The sequence below is a fragment of the Ictidomys tridecemlineatus genome, chromosome 7 (genome assembly GCF_052094955.1).
Source record: "Ictidomys tridecemlineatus isolate mIctTri1 chromosome 7, mIctTri1.hap1, whole genome shotgun sequence".
In the NCBI taxonomy this organism is placed as follows: domain Eukaryota; kingdom Metazoa; phylum Chordata; class Mammalia; order Rodentia; family Sciuridae; genus Ictidomys; species Ictidomys tridecemlineatus.
Window position 1 is genome coordinate 113,454,319 of NC_135483.1, and position 17,394 is coordinate 113,471,712.

Here is a 17,394-nt window from a genome sequence, read left to right on the forward strand (position 1 = left end):
TAGGTAGAGAGAAGTGATGGGAGGGGAGAGGAGGGGTTGGGGAGATAGGAAGCATAGTAGAATGAAACAGACATTATTATTACTGTGCGTATATATGTGACTGCATGATCATTGTGATTCTTCAACCTGTATACTCAGAAAAATGAGATATTATATCTCATCTGATTCAAATGTATGATATGTCAAGGTCATTATACTGACATGTGTAACTAATTAAAACAAATTACAAAAAAAGAATTAAGGGAATTTAGAAGAAGGCAAACGGAATACCACATGTAATAGTAGTCTTCCCAAGCAACTTCAACCCATCAAAAAAATAAGTATCTTCCTATAGTTTTTAGTACATCTCAAAGCTATTTCATTAGCTGATCAAAAATATGTACTAAGTGTTTAATGCAGATGAAAACTATGTAGAAACCAAAAACATTTATTCACAGGTAAGTAGCAAAAGGCAGTTTTGAAATATGAAATTCAAACATTGAAAAGTGGAGTGCTCAGCCAGCAGTGGTGGTGCACACCTGTAATCCCAGTGGCTCAGGAGGATCATAAGTTCAAAGCTAGCCTCAGCAAAGATGAGATACTAAGCAACTCAGTGAAACCCTGTCTCTAAATAAAACACAAAAATAGGCTCAGGGATGTGGCTCAGTGGTTGAGTGAGTGCCCCTGAGTTCAATCTCAAATACTTCACCCCCCAAACAGGGTGAAACACTCATTTTGGTACTTTTAATTAGAAAAAAAAAAAAAAACTTCATTCATTTTTATTTCCTTTTCTCCCTTTGTTTCTTCCTTTCTGTTATTCTGGAGAAATCATATAATAAGCAAACAGATACCTAAATGAGTATTTTAAAATGGTAATGTTATAAGGAAAACAGAACTTGGATCATAGCAATACAGTAGGTGTTTATAAATAAATACAACTGGCAAATATAATGTTGAAGGGTGTTCACCTTTAAATAGAATAGGTAAGAAAGTTCCTTCTGAAATTGGACATGTTAGCTGGGAATTGAATTATAAGAAGGAGATATTAAGGTGAATATTATAGGTAAAAACATTGCAGCCAGACAAAATAGGAAATGAAATGACCTCAGGCAAGACCAACCTAGTTGAAGAAGGAGAAGGAAACAAGTATGGTGGTACTGATGAAGAGAGAGCAGAGAGAGGTGAAATTATAAAAAGGAATTGCCTGATAATTAGGCCCTTATAGTTCACATTTTATTCTCAGGATGGGCGAAAGTTATTGAGAGATTTTAAAGGCGAGAAGAATATGATCAGGTTTATTGGTTAGCAGATAACATTATCATGTGAAGCATGAATTTTGTAGGCAAAGTAGGAGCTCATGGAAACCTGTTAGGAATCTAATTTTACTACTCCAGGAAAGAGATGGGTAATTCAAACCAATTAAACCATCTTTTTCTAACAGGTTTTGGCTAATTAGAAACGTCCTGTAATGGAAAGAGTTTTATAATAATCAGTGACAGCTGAAAGAAGGGCTCTGGATTTTTAACTATGGATCAGTGTATAGAAATGAAGGAACCTCTACCCTTCCAAATCCATATTGCTGTACTTCATTTCTAATGAAAAGGAGCTGTGTAAAGGAAATAAGGAATTCGGGACAAAAAAAAAATTCACTTACCGTTTTTGGCTTTGCAAGACCGGTTGTCTGGCTGCATTAGATAGCCCTCCACACAACTGCAAGCATAGGAGCCATGTGTATTTATGCAGGTCTGGCTGCAGGTACCGTAAATAGCACATTCGTCTCGATCTAAAAGGAAAATTGGCATCATTTCTAAGCAACTTAACGCTTAGACATTTTTATTTCTCCTTGAAGAATGCATATATGTTTGAACTTTGGAAACAGACTCTTGCTTATGAAAGGAAGCACTAACACCAATATGACTTTTCAAGACCACACTAACTGAAATTCAAGTTCATTGTTGCTTTAATATTTACAAAGGAAAAAAATGATCAAATTTAATATCAAATCATTTGTTAAATACAAGTTTTGCATTTGTGATGGGTAGGCAAGAAGTCCTTGGGGATTTTGGTCAAGGTATGAAATATACTGCAATTAATATTTATTGAATAGTTCCAGTGTTCATAACACAGTCTTTTTACTATTTTAACAAAGAATTTGTCTTGTGACATAGTTTTCAATCTACAGATTTAATAAGAGTTCTGAGCCAAGCTATGTAAATCACCCTCACTAATTTAGAAAGGGAAACTATCAAGCACTTATTGAAACCAGACATTTTAATTAAATTTTATTTTAATATCTTCCTTCCTTCCTCTACCATCTAGTTTAAATCTCCATAAACAGTAGATGTTTAATGATTCTTAACTGACCAATGAAATAAAAAGACATCTTGTCATACTTAATATTTTAGACAGATGTATATTCAGTCTGACCTATGTGCCAACCTCTGTACTAATCCCAGAATAAAATAGAATTGAAAAAAAAAACTTGTGTTGTATCCTTAAATGATACAAGTTCAGTGAGATATTATTTTGATACTATGCATTTCTTTATTGTAAAGGCATATCCTAATAATAAGACAATCTGAGAGAAGGAAGTACATCTGATTGGGCCGGGAGGGAGAATACTAAGTGAAAAATTCAGATCAAAAAACAAAAACAAGAAAGGATTGATAAAAAGGAACATTTTAGTTAAATACAATACAAGGTAAAAGACATTGGGATGATGTAGTATGGGTGTCATAGAAGCCCAAGGAATCAAGTTCAGTAAAGGTGTATTAGGGCAAGTAGTAGCAGATGAGAATGGGAAAATAATTTGTGGAGCAGATAATAAAGCAAAGAAAAAAAAGATCAAATTTAATATCAAATAATTTTTTAATTACAAGTTTTGTTTGCATTTGTGATGGGTAGGCAAGAAACCTACCTAACTGAACCAAAAGGGGTAATGGAAAAGTAAAAAAAAAAATAGATAAGCCATATGATCAACTTTGCATTCTCAACCAAAACAAGTTTGGATGAAAAGATGGATTGGTGAATGTAAAGAACGGATCCTGGAAAGTTAATTAAGTTGTTAGACATGAAGAAAAGGGAATAAACTCTAAGATTTACACAATTAAAATAGATAAGGTTTAAAAACTGTTTGGAAGTGATGGATATGAATGGTGGTTCAATTTTGCAATAGAGAATATAGGAGTGTGGATTTGAGTAGAGATATGATGAGAGGGGACAATGACTTTGATTATGTTAAGCTTGAGGTGTCCACAGAGCATCTCTCAGTAAATGTATAATAAGCAATTGACAATACTGGACTGGTATTATAGACTAAGATCTGTTCTATACCATTTTGGACTCAATAGCATATAGATAATAAATTTAAACAAACAGAAAATGGTTATTTCTACAGATAAATGGAAATTAAGGGAAAAAATAATAATTTGGCTGGAATAAATTGTTATCAGGTGCTGATGTGGAAAGGGCAGGCCAGAAAAAGGAGTCCATGAGCCTCCTATGTAGGAGACTTCATGACTAATTCAGGAAGAGTTAAGAAAAGAAGAACTTTTCAAGAATATCAAAATGTTTAAAAGGATTACATGCAATGAATTATATGCAATGAAGAAATTCAACAAAATAAAGATTGAATTCTCATTTGGATTCCTCGACTAGGAGATTAGGACACTTATGTTTTGATCCTGGTAGTGTAGAATTTTCTTGTTGTTATAAAAAATCTTTATCTATCAAGCTTTCAAATAATTCCAGTACACACACAAATATATTGTTTCAGTGGATTTTACCTGACAGTTTTGTGGAACTCTAGAAAGAGTTGAAGGTCACTTCTGGGTTGATGAGTATGAAATAAAGAAAGTTGCCATATGATCTCAAACTTACGCTTTATGTGTATAAATGGGAGGTGGAGTTTGTAGTGAAGATAATCAAGAACACTGATGCTCTGGGAAAGTCCAGATAAACTGAAAAGGCTGTAAAAGTACTTAGGGATTAAAATTGATGATTTTCACCAGTCTCAACTAGATCTGAAGGAAATGGAAAGTTTAAAGGTGTTTGACTTTTGTTATAATATTAGAAGCCACATAATAGGAATGAAGGATTGAAACATAAAATTGAAATAACAAAATTGAGAATGTAAGTATAGTCAGTTGTTAAACATCTCAAATAATAAAGAAGAGATGGGGACAGGAATGAGGCTATAAGAAGAAGAAGTATCTAAAGTAGATGTTTGCATGTTTCTTGTTTTATTTTGCATGTATTTTTTATTGGAGAATTGTGAACTTATGTATTGACTACAATGTGAGACGGTGAAAGAACATTATTTAAATATACAGAAGAGGTGAAAATTAATGGACTAAGATAAGACAAAAGTTCAGTTGGGCAGCAATAAAAATGGGAAACAAGCAAATTAAAGAAGTAAACCTATTCTGAAATGAGAACAAAAAAGCATGTTGGGATATAAATGCAAATCCTGAGGAGAAAGGAGAGGAGTTTGAGTTAATATTTATGATACCTACAAAAATGTTTAGAAAATAAAAACTCATTGATAATATGAAAGAGAATAGATTAAGGAAACATTTTAAGAAAATAAAGAATGATTGAAGTACTCTTTTACAAGTGATGGTCAAGGGGGCTGTCACACACAGATACTGTCTGCTCATATCCCTCAAATATTTACATGTACTTCTGCACCTGTGGGTATCTTTCATTGTGTCTGCGGGATGTGCAGTTCCTCCAAATCATCCCATGAGAAGCTCTGCTAGGATTCAAGGCAGGTCAAAGTTCCAGGAGAGAGAAAACATTCTCCAGCACATGACCACTTGCTTCTTGCCTATTTGGAAATGTACATTAAAACCTAAGTCCCTTCATCCCTCATCCTAGAGGGATGGAGAACACATTTCAGCTCAGTCAAACCTTGTTGTAGAAATTTAATTTTTCTAGCTATTCTCTTTCTAGATCACCTCTCACTGCCATTATTAAAAAAAAGAAGAAGAAGAAGAAAGAAGAAAAGAAAGAAAGGAAGGAAGGAAGGAAGGAAGGAAGGAAGGAAGGAAGGAAGGAAGGAAGAAAAAAGAAAGAAAGCATGGTGAGGCACAAATAAACCTTGAATCTTGAATCCTTGTTTCAGAACTAGCTTTTGGGAAAACCCAAGTTAATAAAGGAACTTACTAAGGGAAAGGAAAAAGATTGCTAAATAGCATAAGGGACAATTTAAATTGGGAAACAATGTAGTTATATGGAATTAATTTGCTCTATTCTCTGATTTTTTTAGTGTCCTATAATAACCTGCAGCCATGGATGGCTCATTTTCAATAAGTGCTTTTGGAACTGAAAGAACAGAGTTTGGAATTAAGTCTATGGTAATACTAAAAGAAATCTAGTCTTCCATTTGGTAAAATCCAGGCTCTGGTTGCAGTAATGATTCTTGTCTATTTCCACAGATTTTTCTACTTCAATATTATTGGCATCTATTTTGGCATTTCTTATATAATTATATTATACAGGAAAGAAATGTGATTAATGATTTTTTATTCTTCCTACTTAGCTAGAATATTCTGCTGTGACATAATACAGCTCCACAAAATTGGCCACAAAGGAATAGACAAGTCATTACTTGTGATGCTGCCTTCATTTTTCTTAAAGACAGAGAATTGACTGGAAATACAGTTTCATGGAAGTATAAGTGATTCTCAGACCCAGCCATTCAAATGTTTGGAGAAAATAAAATGAGTTTCTTTCCCATTAGTGATTTCTCAAATTATTGCTATACAATTGTTACTCATGTTCAAAAGGATGGATCAACTATGATTGTATTTTTGCATTTAATTCAAAGACTAGGAAATTCAAGACTTCAATTTATCTTTGCAAAAGGAACTGAAAATCCTGATTCTTGCTGGAGTAAGGTGTAGAAAATAAGAGAGAAATATGTGTTCTAGGTACCTAAATCTAACACATTTAAATAGTAAGGGCTATTTTGAACCACAAATTCCACGTGTGTCCTAAGGCACCATTTATATTTGAAGCCATGTACATCAAGCTGACTTTTGTGATTATGAGGAATCTAGAATTCCCTAGATTTTTTTCAGAATGTCTGGACTTTTATATGTAATGACTTATTTTTAAATGTTGGTTCAAAAAATATGACACAACTAAACATATCAACCTGATCCTCTTATAGCAGAATCTAATGAGTATTTAGTAATCAATTGTATTATAAAAAATGTTTTATATTAATAAACAAATAGTAAACTAAAGTTCAAACCACAGATATACCTGAAAAGTATAAAACTAAAAGACCCAACTTATTGATCTTAAATTTTAAGATCAATAATATGAAAGTGAAGCTTATTAAAATAATCAGCAAAGCACAATTTCTTTGAAAAATGTTCCAATTATTAGTAGTTGGGCAATGCAGCTATTCCCTGATTTTGTGTGTATGCTCCCTTAAGAGATTTGAAATACAGATTCTAAGTATCATATCAAATAATGTACATAATATGTGTGTATCAATATTTATATTATTATTGCTATTGGTAAGTATCTGCTACCATAATTACCAATGCAAAAATTATAAAGAACTTTACATAACTAGCAATTATTAACTTACTTAATAAATTTTTACTAGACTGTAGCCATTTGACTACCATAAAACATTTAGAAATGTATAATAATTAAATCTATTTGTTAATGTTTAACCAAAACATTTGCCCTTTTTGACATTCTGATATTATTGTGAAACACATTGAAAATGTATTGATATAAACTCATAAGAGTAATGTTTACATTTTTAGGTATTAACTTTTAAATCTAAAAAAAAGAGTTAACAAACTTTAAGTGGAACATAATAGGTGCTCAAAGATATATTATTTTCTATTAACTAAACCTCTATAAAAATATTAATAATAATAATAATAAGAGTGTTGCCACACAGTTCATGCATAGGAGGCTTTATTCTTACCTCGAGGTGTTTACTGAAGGTGATTGAGTTTTAAAGAGTTTAGGGAAGGGGGATTGGGAGATTTATCTATTCATCTCTTTCTTTAATTTCTGGCCATGAATGAATGGGCTTCATCCATTGTGTTTCCACCATTGTTATAGGTCCAAAAGCAATGGGACCAATCAATCAGGGACTGAAATCTTCAAAATGGTGGGTAATTAACCTTTCCTCAGTTTGAGTAGGTCAGAGCAGGCATTTGTTACAATAATGCAAAACTGAAAACAAGTAGAGTTAACACAAATATAGTTTAATTTTACACTTACCTCTACAACTTCTCCCATCTTCTTTTACTTCAAATCCATCCTCACAGTAACATCTTGTACTATTCCTCATCATTGCACATTTATACTGACAATTCAGCTGCTGGCAATTGGTTAACAATTCTGCAGTTGAAAAACAAATATAGTCTCTATGTTAAACTGTGAACATATGTATAGTTCTAAATTTTAAATATTGGTTATATTTATTTAGTAATAATGGTAATTAAACAGTTCTGATTATTTTCTCAGTAAGATTCCATGATTAATCTAGGGAAGAAACAATGTATATTCCTTTAAAATATGTTGGATTGCATTTGTTTGAAGTTATGTTAATAAAATTTAAGATCAATAAGTTGGGTCTTTCAGTTTTTTTTAGTTTGTCACTATCTTCAAAGTCACAAATTCTTTCCATTTCAATGTCTAGTAAATTAAATTGTTTCAAGAGAAAAAAATGTCAATTCATTGGTTGATTTTAACATCCATGCCTTTTTTATCTCACACACCAAGTGATTTTCTGTCTTTCAAGACCTTGTTTTGATTCACCAATCCATGTGTAACCTTCATAGTAATCAGTGTGAATATATTCCATTTTAATAATTTATTTTCCATCAGTACCAAGATATTTTATAAAAACTGGACATTATATTTTTCATTATATCTGAACACATTAAGAATTTATACATCATTGAATCAAAACTTAGTAAACCATCAGAGAAACTTAGGATTCAGTATGATAAAGGCATGAAACACAGATGAAGTGACAGGAGCATATACATTAAAAAAAAAGTACCTAACAGGAATAATCTAGAAATATATAAACATAGAAATATATTTAGTTGAATGCATGACTAATTTTACTGTCCAAATTAGGGGTATTAATGTAGAGGTATTAATGAATTCCATAGTTTTTTTCCCATAGTAGGTAAAAAAAAAGTATTTTGAATATTCAATGACTCAAAATATGTCATAATTTGTCATAAGCTTATCTGGCACTTCTGAAAAATTATAAATTGCAATGAAAATGAATAAAAATTCCAATGTGGGGAAAAGAACACACTTGAACCTCCTAAACTGAACACTGGGTATATTACTAAAACAATAATTGTCAATAGTATTCCTTTAGCTAAGTTTTTTTCAACTCTCTCATACAATTATTATATACACCTTTTCTTAAAAACGTAAAAGCTCCTTCCTAATATTCACTTATATATGTCAATCTTGCTTGCTATTTCTTTGAGGAAACTAAAGCAATCAGAAGAGATTTTTCAGGTTCACACTGCCCATCTACCTATTGATGCATGTTCTTGTCTCCCTTGCCTTTCAAACTTAATGGAATTCATTGTCAATGCTCCCACACCACCTGGTAGGCACAAATCCCATCTGCACTCATCTACTCACAGATTTCACTCAAACTGTGCTCTTCTTCCTTTTTAATCATGTAATCGTGCCCCCCACCCTGTTGATATTAGGTCAGGATTGACAAACTAAGTTCCCAGAATGGTTTTTATATGATAATGTTCATTGGAGTACAGTCACACCCATTATTTACATCTTGCGTATGGCTCTTTTCACTCTACCCCAGAAATGGTAGGGTCTAAAAAGTCTAAAATAATTTACTATAATCCCTTAACAGAGAAAGATTTCTGAATTCTGCACTAGTTTATTCTCAGTGCTCTTATTTTTTTCCCAACTTATAAATAAAAACCCTGGATTTCACTTACCCAATTGTCAATACTGCTCAATTCTGTTTCTCTTAAAACTTATAAAAGAATCTCTCTCTCTCTCTCTCTCTCTCTCTCTCTCTCTCTCTCTCTCTCTCTCTCTCTCTCTCTCCCCCTCTTTTTCTACTTTAAACCCAGCCATTCAGTTTTAACCCCTAGTGCTTCACATAAAAGTCTCCAATGACCTATTTGTTGATAAGTGCAATGATCTTTTCTCTGTCTTCCCTTTACTTGAACTATGAGCAGCATTTGACACAGTTGGTAACTATTTCTTTTTTGGTTTGTTCTCACAATTGACTCTGCTTCCAAGCTACTGTGCTCTTGGCTTTCCTATATCACAGCTTTCTTTGCTGGCTTCCATTTCTTCTCATCAACCTGAGATTGGAAGGGTGGGGTAGAAACCATGGTACTGTTTTCATGTATATTCGCCACTTACAAACTTACTAAGTTTCAAGACTTCCTTTCTGTCTGGAATAAAACTACAGTACAATAACAACTAATATTTTTTATATCAAATACCTTATCTCTTGAAATACCTAGAACATTTTGGTTTTCTTGAAGCAATTTTAACTACTATACAAATGAACTACACCTAATTTGTAATCTTGCATAATTGGTTAGTGCTAGTGACACATTAATATAGTTATAAACAGTTATTTAACACACAAATACCATTGATTTGTCTGTAAAAATTATACCAACACAATATGGAATAAATGATGCTTTGTGAATTTCTGTTCTCCCCACTAGTATAAAATTTAGAAAGTATTATATTTCAGGTTCTATAAATATAAAAATTCTTTGAAACCTCATATTTTAAAGAAGAGGAGATTGGTAGCTCACAACTAGTCCAAGATTATATATATATATATATATCAGAACAAATATATGATAGAACGTGCCTACAAAACAAGGTCAGTGTCACTTCATGGCCCCATCTTGTTATAAACTGTTCTGATTCCCACTGTACCATCTAGGGATGGTTCAAACCATGGGATGTCATTTAATGAATTAATTTTATTTGTTTATTTACATTTGTAATTCTAGACTTAGTAGTTTACTAAAGACATAGAAAGTGATTCATAGGATTTGTATTGAATGAGTTAATCAATGAAATAGCTTAACTTTAAAATGAGAATTAACAAGAGGATCATTTCTAGTCTATTAAGATACATCCCAAAGATAATTCATTTACCTCTTAAAGTTAGGAAATTGAGTTGTCAGATCTTGTTTCATTATGGTGAAATTTGTCCAAAAGTGGCTTGAATTTATATGCTATTTTAGTTCAATATTTATTTAGCACCTAATCAAAGCCCTCTGCTAGGGTTCCACAAATGCAAAACTGTTTTAGACACATTGAGGATTTACAATGTGACAGGGAAAGGAGTGGTGGAAAGTCCACTAGTATAACTTATAGTAATACTTTATGACTAAAAAGCACAGACATTACAAACATATTTTATGTTTGTCTTTGATTATCTTAAGGTTTTACACCACAATATAATGACCAGAGAAGAGCTCAGAATTTGGGTTTACCTCTAAAAGAGAAGTCTGGAATGTAGATATAGATATGGAAGTCATAAGCATGAAGTTAGTACATGGAACCTAACAAGTAAAGGACTTTAAACACTATTTGAGATACAAGTAAAACCCAAAGGAAACAAAGGGTACAAGTAAAACCTAAAGGAGAACTGCCACATGTGAAAATCAAACAGAAGAGACATCAAAGACAACAAAACAAAACCTGAAATAATCAACCACATAAGCAGAGAACCCAGAAAGCTTCAGAAAACCTAGGAAGGACAGTCCATACAAGTAATCAGGAAAATAAATGTTAAATTCAGTGAGAAATACACATGGATAAAGACTAGAAAATGAAGGAGATTTCCTAACAGATCAAGGAATGCCTTTGGAAAGCAATTCAGTGTGGTAATGAGGACAGAAGTGAATGCAACAGGGGTTGAAAAGGAACAAGGAAATAGGAAAGTTTTCTTATAGAAAACACTTAGATGAAGTTACAGCATAAAAAGAATGAAGGTAGGGTGTGATACAATTTATTGGGTCTGAATATTAAGGCTGACATATTAATTAAGTGATTTAAATGCATTGTTTTTCTCTTAAATCTCTATAACCTGGCTTATCCTTTTTCAATCTCAATCCAAAGTAGAAAACCCAAATACTTCTGTTCTCCTCTTTCTACTTTCTTTACTCTTGAAATGTCTATCAATAAGAATATGGTATAGTCTTGAAGAGATGTCAATTTGGATTGGTAATGAGGATGATTGAAAGAAAGAGGGGAAAATACATCTGTAAGACCAGGCCTTAATCTATTGCTGGTAATTGAAAGAGCAAAAAAAAAAAAAAAAAAAAAAAAAAAGACAAGGGCCGGTGGGGGGGGCAGGCTGGGGGGGCAGGCTGGGGTTGTGGCTCAGAGGTAGAGCCCTCACCTAGCACGTGGGAGGCTCTGGGTTTGATCCTCAGCACGACATAAAAATAAATAAAATAAATTTATTGTGTACAAATAAAAAATAAATATTTAAAAAAAGACAAGGGCAACTTTGTTTTTGGTTTGTATCCTGCACAAGGACTAGTTTATGTACATGGTAATGGTAGGGAGATGATTAAACAGTATATGATATTATGTAAACATAGTAAATATTGATTCTTCTAACAGATCATGAAGAATTATGAAGAACTAATAATGTAAAAAGTAAAATTTAAAATTTGACTTGACTGTGCAAGCAATACTAATTATTGTAAAGTTATTTGTTTGAACTGCTTAGCATTTATGCTTAATTACATGTAACACTGTAATGACTATGTGCATAATTAACAGAGCATCTGATTAATTTTGTTAGAAAGCTTATTTGAGTACAACAGAAAATTTTGAACTTGAATCATTAGTTTTCACAGAGTGATTTTCACAGAGCACAATCATTGGCTCATGCAATATTATCGTTTGTTTGGATCTTAGACTGAAGTAGAAAGACTATTAGTACCTAAGGGAATATAATATGAAAAGGAAACATATAAACATGATATCTGATCTTAGCCTTATTACAAAATATAACTTTCTCACTAATGGAAGGAGGTGTTATTGTAGGGACTAAATGTAATTCAGTTGATGAAGATTCTCCTCACACAGGCCCACTTTGTGCTATTTTCAAGGAATACTTTCATATTTTTATCAAAATTATAAAGGAGAACAACCTGAAAAGGAGAATATTTAATGTGTGTATTTTTTCTTTATCAAATATAAGTTCACAGTTTACAAGTAGTGGGTAGCTTTGAGGCAGCTAAGCTTCTAAACCATCGTTTTACTGAGAAATAGGTTCAAGAGATATATTTCTGAATTTCTATCAGTAACAAATATTAAGAGGAGACCAGAGGAATATAAGACTAATTTAATGCATAGAGTACCATAACTTTAACCTTGGTTTTAGTAATTCTGGGCTATGTGAATGTGTCAGAAAATTCCTAAATGTGCATCAACCACTTTCCTCTTTCTAGGCAAGTAAAAAGATGACATTTTCCAGTTGACTGCAGTTAGGTTGCAGCTATACACCTGGATTCTAGAGACAGGATTGCTGTGTGCCATTCCTTAACATGACATTTAAAGTACTCTAACAATTTTCAATTCTCTCTTCACTTGTGAGCCACCTGGAGGCAAGAGATCTAGCAGGAGATTCCAAAGATTTGGGGTTGGCAGAAGTCCAAAATGAAAGAAATCTGAGACAGCACTTAACAATTGCTGTGGTATTGGATGATTTTACTGTGCCTGCCAAGGCTACATGTGTTGATATTTATTCCCCAATGTGAAATAAAGGGGGAAGAAACTTAATTGATGATCGTGTGAAGAGGTGGGGGCTTTGGGAAGGTGATTAGGATTAGATGAAGTCTCAAAGGTGGAGCCTCCATGAATGAATTTGAGTGGTTTTATAAGAAAAGTGAGAGAGGCCATTAAAAAAAATTACATGCACATGCACATACACATTCCTTGTCTTTTGCTCCATGATGAATTGTGTTGCTTCAAGACTGCCAACAAGCAGGCCATCACCAGGTAGGCTCTGAACTCTTCATCTCCACAACCATGAATGGAAATGCATTTTTAAAAATAATTCAGTCAGCATTGTGCTTTTATTTACAATAGAAACAACTACTACAAAAACAGATGAACCACTTGACTGTAACATCTTTGAAAAGGTGTTTGAGATTAAGTCCTTGAGATGTCAGGGTTCTTTGTTACATAATACCATGATGATGGTCTACTTACTATAGAGATACATGTTTTGCCTCATCCCTAAATTGGGAATAATAAGAGAAATTGCCTCAGAGTGGTTGTGTCTTTTAAATGAGTTAATGACGATTTCTTAAACTGCTGTCTGACACATAGCAGCTCTTTTTTAAAAATATTTTTTTTAGTTGCTGATGGACCTTTATCTTATTTATTTATATGCTATGCTGTGCCTCACACATGCTAGGCAAGCTCTCTACCACTGAGCTATGATTCCAGTCTAGTAACTCTTTTTCATTATAATTTTCATTTCCATTTTACCATTTAATGTTACCCATTGAGCACAACAAAATATCTATTCTTAATATTTTTATCATAATTTTGTGTACTGTTTGAGCAATTTGTGGTTATGCCTTTGCATAAAGAGTTTTTTTTTCTTTTAGTTTACAGTTACATGTTTACAGTTACATGACACAGTTCTAGCTTTTGTTTGGTATCTTATAAAGAAGCTTTTTCATTCTGGTTTGTTTTTATTAAATTCTCCTGAACTTTCTACATGAATTCATAATCACCAACAGATAAGAAAACACTAACCATAGAAAATAAAGTTTTTATATATTGACCTTCTTGTTTCTGTAAAATATGAATATTATTCTCTGAAGTAATGTATATCTACATATAATTTGTCATATAATCACAAGCCAATTAACAATTCAGAAAACAATTTTCACCAAATGTTTATGCTAATCTGCTTAGTCTTTAGGGATGTTAATGCTTTTTAATATCACTGGAGTTTAGGGCACATTTCCACAAATGTATGCAAGTATATTATTTAGAAATCACAAATAAATTATGATGATCTGCCTTAGAGTAAAAGAGAATGATAGAGATAGATGATTAGATGTTGGAAACCATATTCCAACAATTTCAAGTTATTATTATTAGAAGGTTTATTTCCTCATTAGTTTTATTTATTAAATAGTTCTGAATTGGCCCCCACTAATGGCCAATTTTTATGCGCAGCAAAAGGATCCAACATGTTGTTGGCAATAGTGTTATGCTGCTACCTCTATGGCAGTATTGAACAAATCCCATTGCCCATGCATTGGAGTTAGTAGAGGAAGAAGAGTAAGACAGTAAGCACAGAGCTGAGCTACTTTATTTATATGTTTCATGTTATATGTTCCTCCCTGAGAGAAAGTTAGAATGGTTAGAATCTCTTTGGAAATATAGTCACCTTTTCAGATATAAATTATGTGAGATATTATTTTACAAAATGGAATGGTGTTTCATTCTTAATTTTACTAATAAAACTACTCCTGGAATTCAGTATGTATAAAAATGCCTTTTAACCAACAACGGTAATCATAGTAATGAGGAGAAAATTATTCATTCCTCATGTAGCATGTCAAAGAAATAAATATGTCTCTCACTTTTTGTACTTGGAGATTGAAAAACCGATGCAGCTGCTAACCATGCCAGACAGCCCCTCTTGTCAGCAGGATGAATGCTTGACATATTTAGAGTGGTGATAATTTGTGTCACATCATTCATCCTCTCGCCCCTGTTTCCTTGGCCTAGTAAAATTCAGTGTGAGCTGTCTTGCAGAGATTAGGAGGCTGCTTATGACTGTTAATGTGGATTTCTTCAGAGTTTTTTTTTGTCCTGGTCTCACATTCTCTGTGTGTTCTCATATAGCACAATATAGCATTTGCACAGTCACTGATTACTTTTGGATAGTCCTGGGGATTAAGCCTAGGGCCTCACACATGCCAGAAGTACACCACTACTGAGTCACATCTCCAGCCTAGGAAATTTTTAAGACCTTTTCATTCGTGTTGGTTTTATGATATAATTCCTATTTATTAAATGCATTCTTCAAGTTTTTGTTTTTGGTACTGGAGATTGAGCCCAGGAGTGTTTTACCACTTAGCCACATCTTTAGTCCATTTTATTTTAATTTTTTTGATACAGGACCTTACTAAAATGTTTTGGGCCTCACTAAATTGCTGAATCTGGCCTTAAACTTGCAATCCTGCCTTAGCTTCCCAAAATGCTGAAATTACAGAGTCAATGCATATGGCACTTCACAAGTTTTGACAAATGTATAATAATACATGATTGTCAAAAGTATACACATCAACATCATCATCAAGATATAGAACAGAGGTGACTGGGCGGCTAGAGATCGCCCGCCCACTGGCGACCAACTGCGCGACTGGGAGCCTGGAGACCTCCCGCCTGCCGGCGACCGGGAGCTGAAACCAGCCAGAGACAGTTCAGTCCCACCCCCCCATTCGGACACCCCAGCAAGGAGCCTGGGGCCTGCCATAGCAGAGAGGTGACGTCACTGGAGCTCGGCCATCGGGATTCCTTCCCAGTGGAATCCACTTCAGCAGGCATAGACTACCAACACAAAGGAGAGACAACAGAGATATATAAAACCAAAACAAATCTATAGAAGAGAGCAGAAACACAGCAATCAAATAGAGCTGGAAATTAATGTGAACATCATGAAAAAACAAGGGAAAAAAGGAGTACAAACAATGCAGGACAACGTAATTCTACAGGAGGACCTAGAAGCATCAGAAACATGGATAGGGAAAGAACTCAAGGCATACCTAACTCAGATGGAATGGAATATTAGAGAAGACATGATACAGCAAGTCCAAGCAATAAAAGTATATTTTGAAAATGAATTAAACAAACAAATTCAAATGGCCAAGAATGAGCTTCATCAGGAGATAGAGATCTTAAAAAAATCAAACAGTAATCCTAGAAATGCAAGAAACTATAAACCAAATCAAAAACTCAAACAAGAATAGTACAAATAGACTAGATCAAGTAGAAGTCAGAACATAAGATAATGAAGACCAAGTTTATCAACTTGAAAAGAATATAGTCAACACAGAAAAGATGCTTAAATCCCATGAGCAATCTATTCAAGAGATATGGGATGTCATAAAAAAAAATAAATTTGAGAGTCATTGGGATAGAAGAAGGCATAGAGATTCAAACCAAAGGAATGGACAACATATTAAATGAAATAATTCTAGAAAACTTCCCAGGGATGAAAGATGGAATGGATTGCCAAATCCTGGAAGCCTATAGGACCCCAAACATTCAAAACCGTAATAGACCAACTTCAAGACATATAATTATGAAGATAGCCAACATACAGAACAAGGAGAGAATATTAAAAGCTACGAGAGAAAGGAGGCAGATTACATTCAGGGGTAAACAAATTAAGTTAACGACTGATTTTTTATCACAGACTTTGAAAGCGAGAAGATCCTGGAACAATGTATTTCAAATGCTGAAAAATAATGGATTCCAACCAAGAATACTGTATGCAGCAAAATTAATTTCAGATTTGACAATGAAATTAAAATCTTCCATGATAAACAAAACCTAAAAGAATTCACAGCCAGAAAACCAGCTCTGCAAATCATTTTGAGCAAAATACTACAAGAAGAAGAATTGAAAAATAGTGCCCAAAACTAACAGCGGGAGGTATCTCAGTAAAGGGGGAGGAAAATAACCAAAAAGTAAAAACTTGCCAAACTAAAATAAATAAATAAATAATCATGACTGGAAGTACAAATCATATTTCCATTGTAACCTTAAATGTTAATGGCCTAAACTCACCAATAAAGAGACATAGGCTAGTAACGTGGATCAAAAAAGCAAATCCAACAATATGCTGCCTTCAGGAGACTCATATGATAGGAAAAGACATACACAGGCTGAAGGTTGGGAAAAATCATACCACACACATGGCCCTCGGAAGCAAGCAGGAGTGGCCATACTCACAATTGAATAAAATCAACTTTAAACCTAAGTTAATCAAAAGGGATAAAGAAGGACACTATACACTGTTAAAAGGAACCATCCACCAAAAAGACATAACAATTATCAATTTGTATGCACCAAACAATGGAGATGCAACTTTCATAAAACAAACTCTCCTCAAGTTCAAGAGGCAAATAGACTACAACACAATAATTATGGGTGACTTCAACACACCACTCTCACCATTAGACAGATCCTCTAGACAAAAACTGAATAAAGAAACTATAGAACTCAACAGCACAATCAATAACCTAGACGTAACCGACATATATAGAATATATCAACCATCATCAAGGGGATACACATTCTTCTCAGCAGCACATGGATCCTACTCAAAGATAGATCATATATTAT

General features: G+C 33.4%; 1 protein-coding gene across 5 annotated transcripts in view; it reads right to left on the minus strand.

The window, feature by feature from the left end:
• Lrp1b (LDL receptor related protein 1B) overlaps nt 1–17,394 on the minus strand; it is a 1,779,935-nt gene that overhangs the window by 961,267 nt on the left and 801,274 nt on the right. For all 5 annotated transcript variants that reach the window (XM_078017329.1, XM_078017328.1, XM_078017330.1 and 2 more), the window contains exons 4-5: nt 7,237–7,356; nt 1,634–1,762 (exon numbers count right to left, since the gene is read on the minus strand). In XM_078017329.1, the coding sequence (XP_077873455.1) occupies nt 1,634–1,762; nt 7,237–7,356 (249 nt within the window). The remainder of the gene's footprint in view (nt 1–1,633; nt 1,763–7,236; nt 7,357–17,394) is intronic.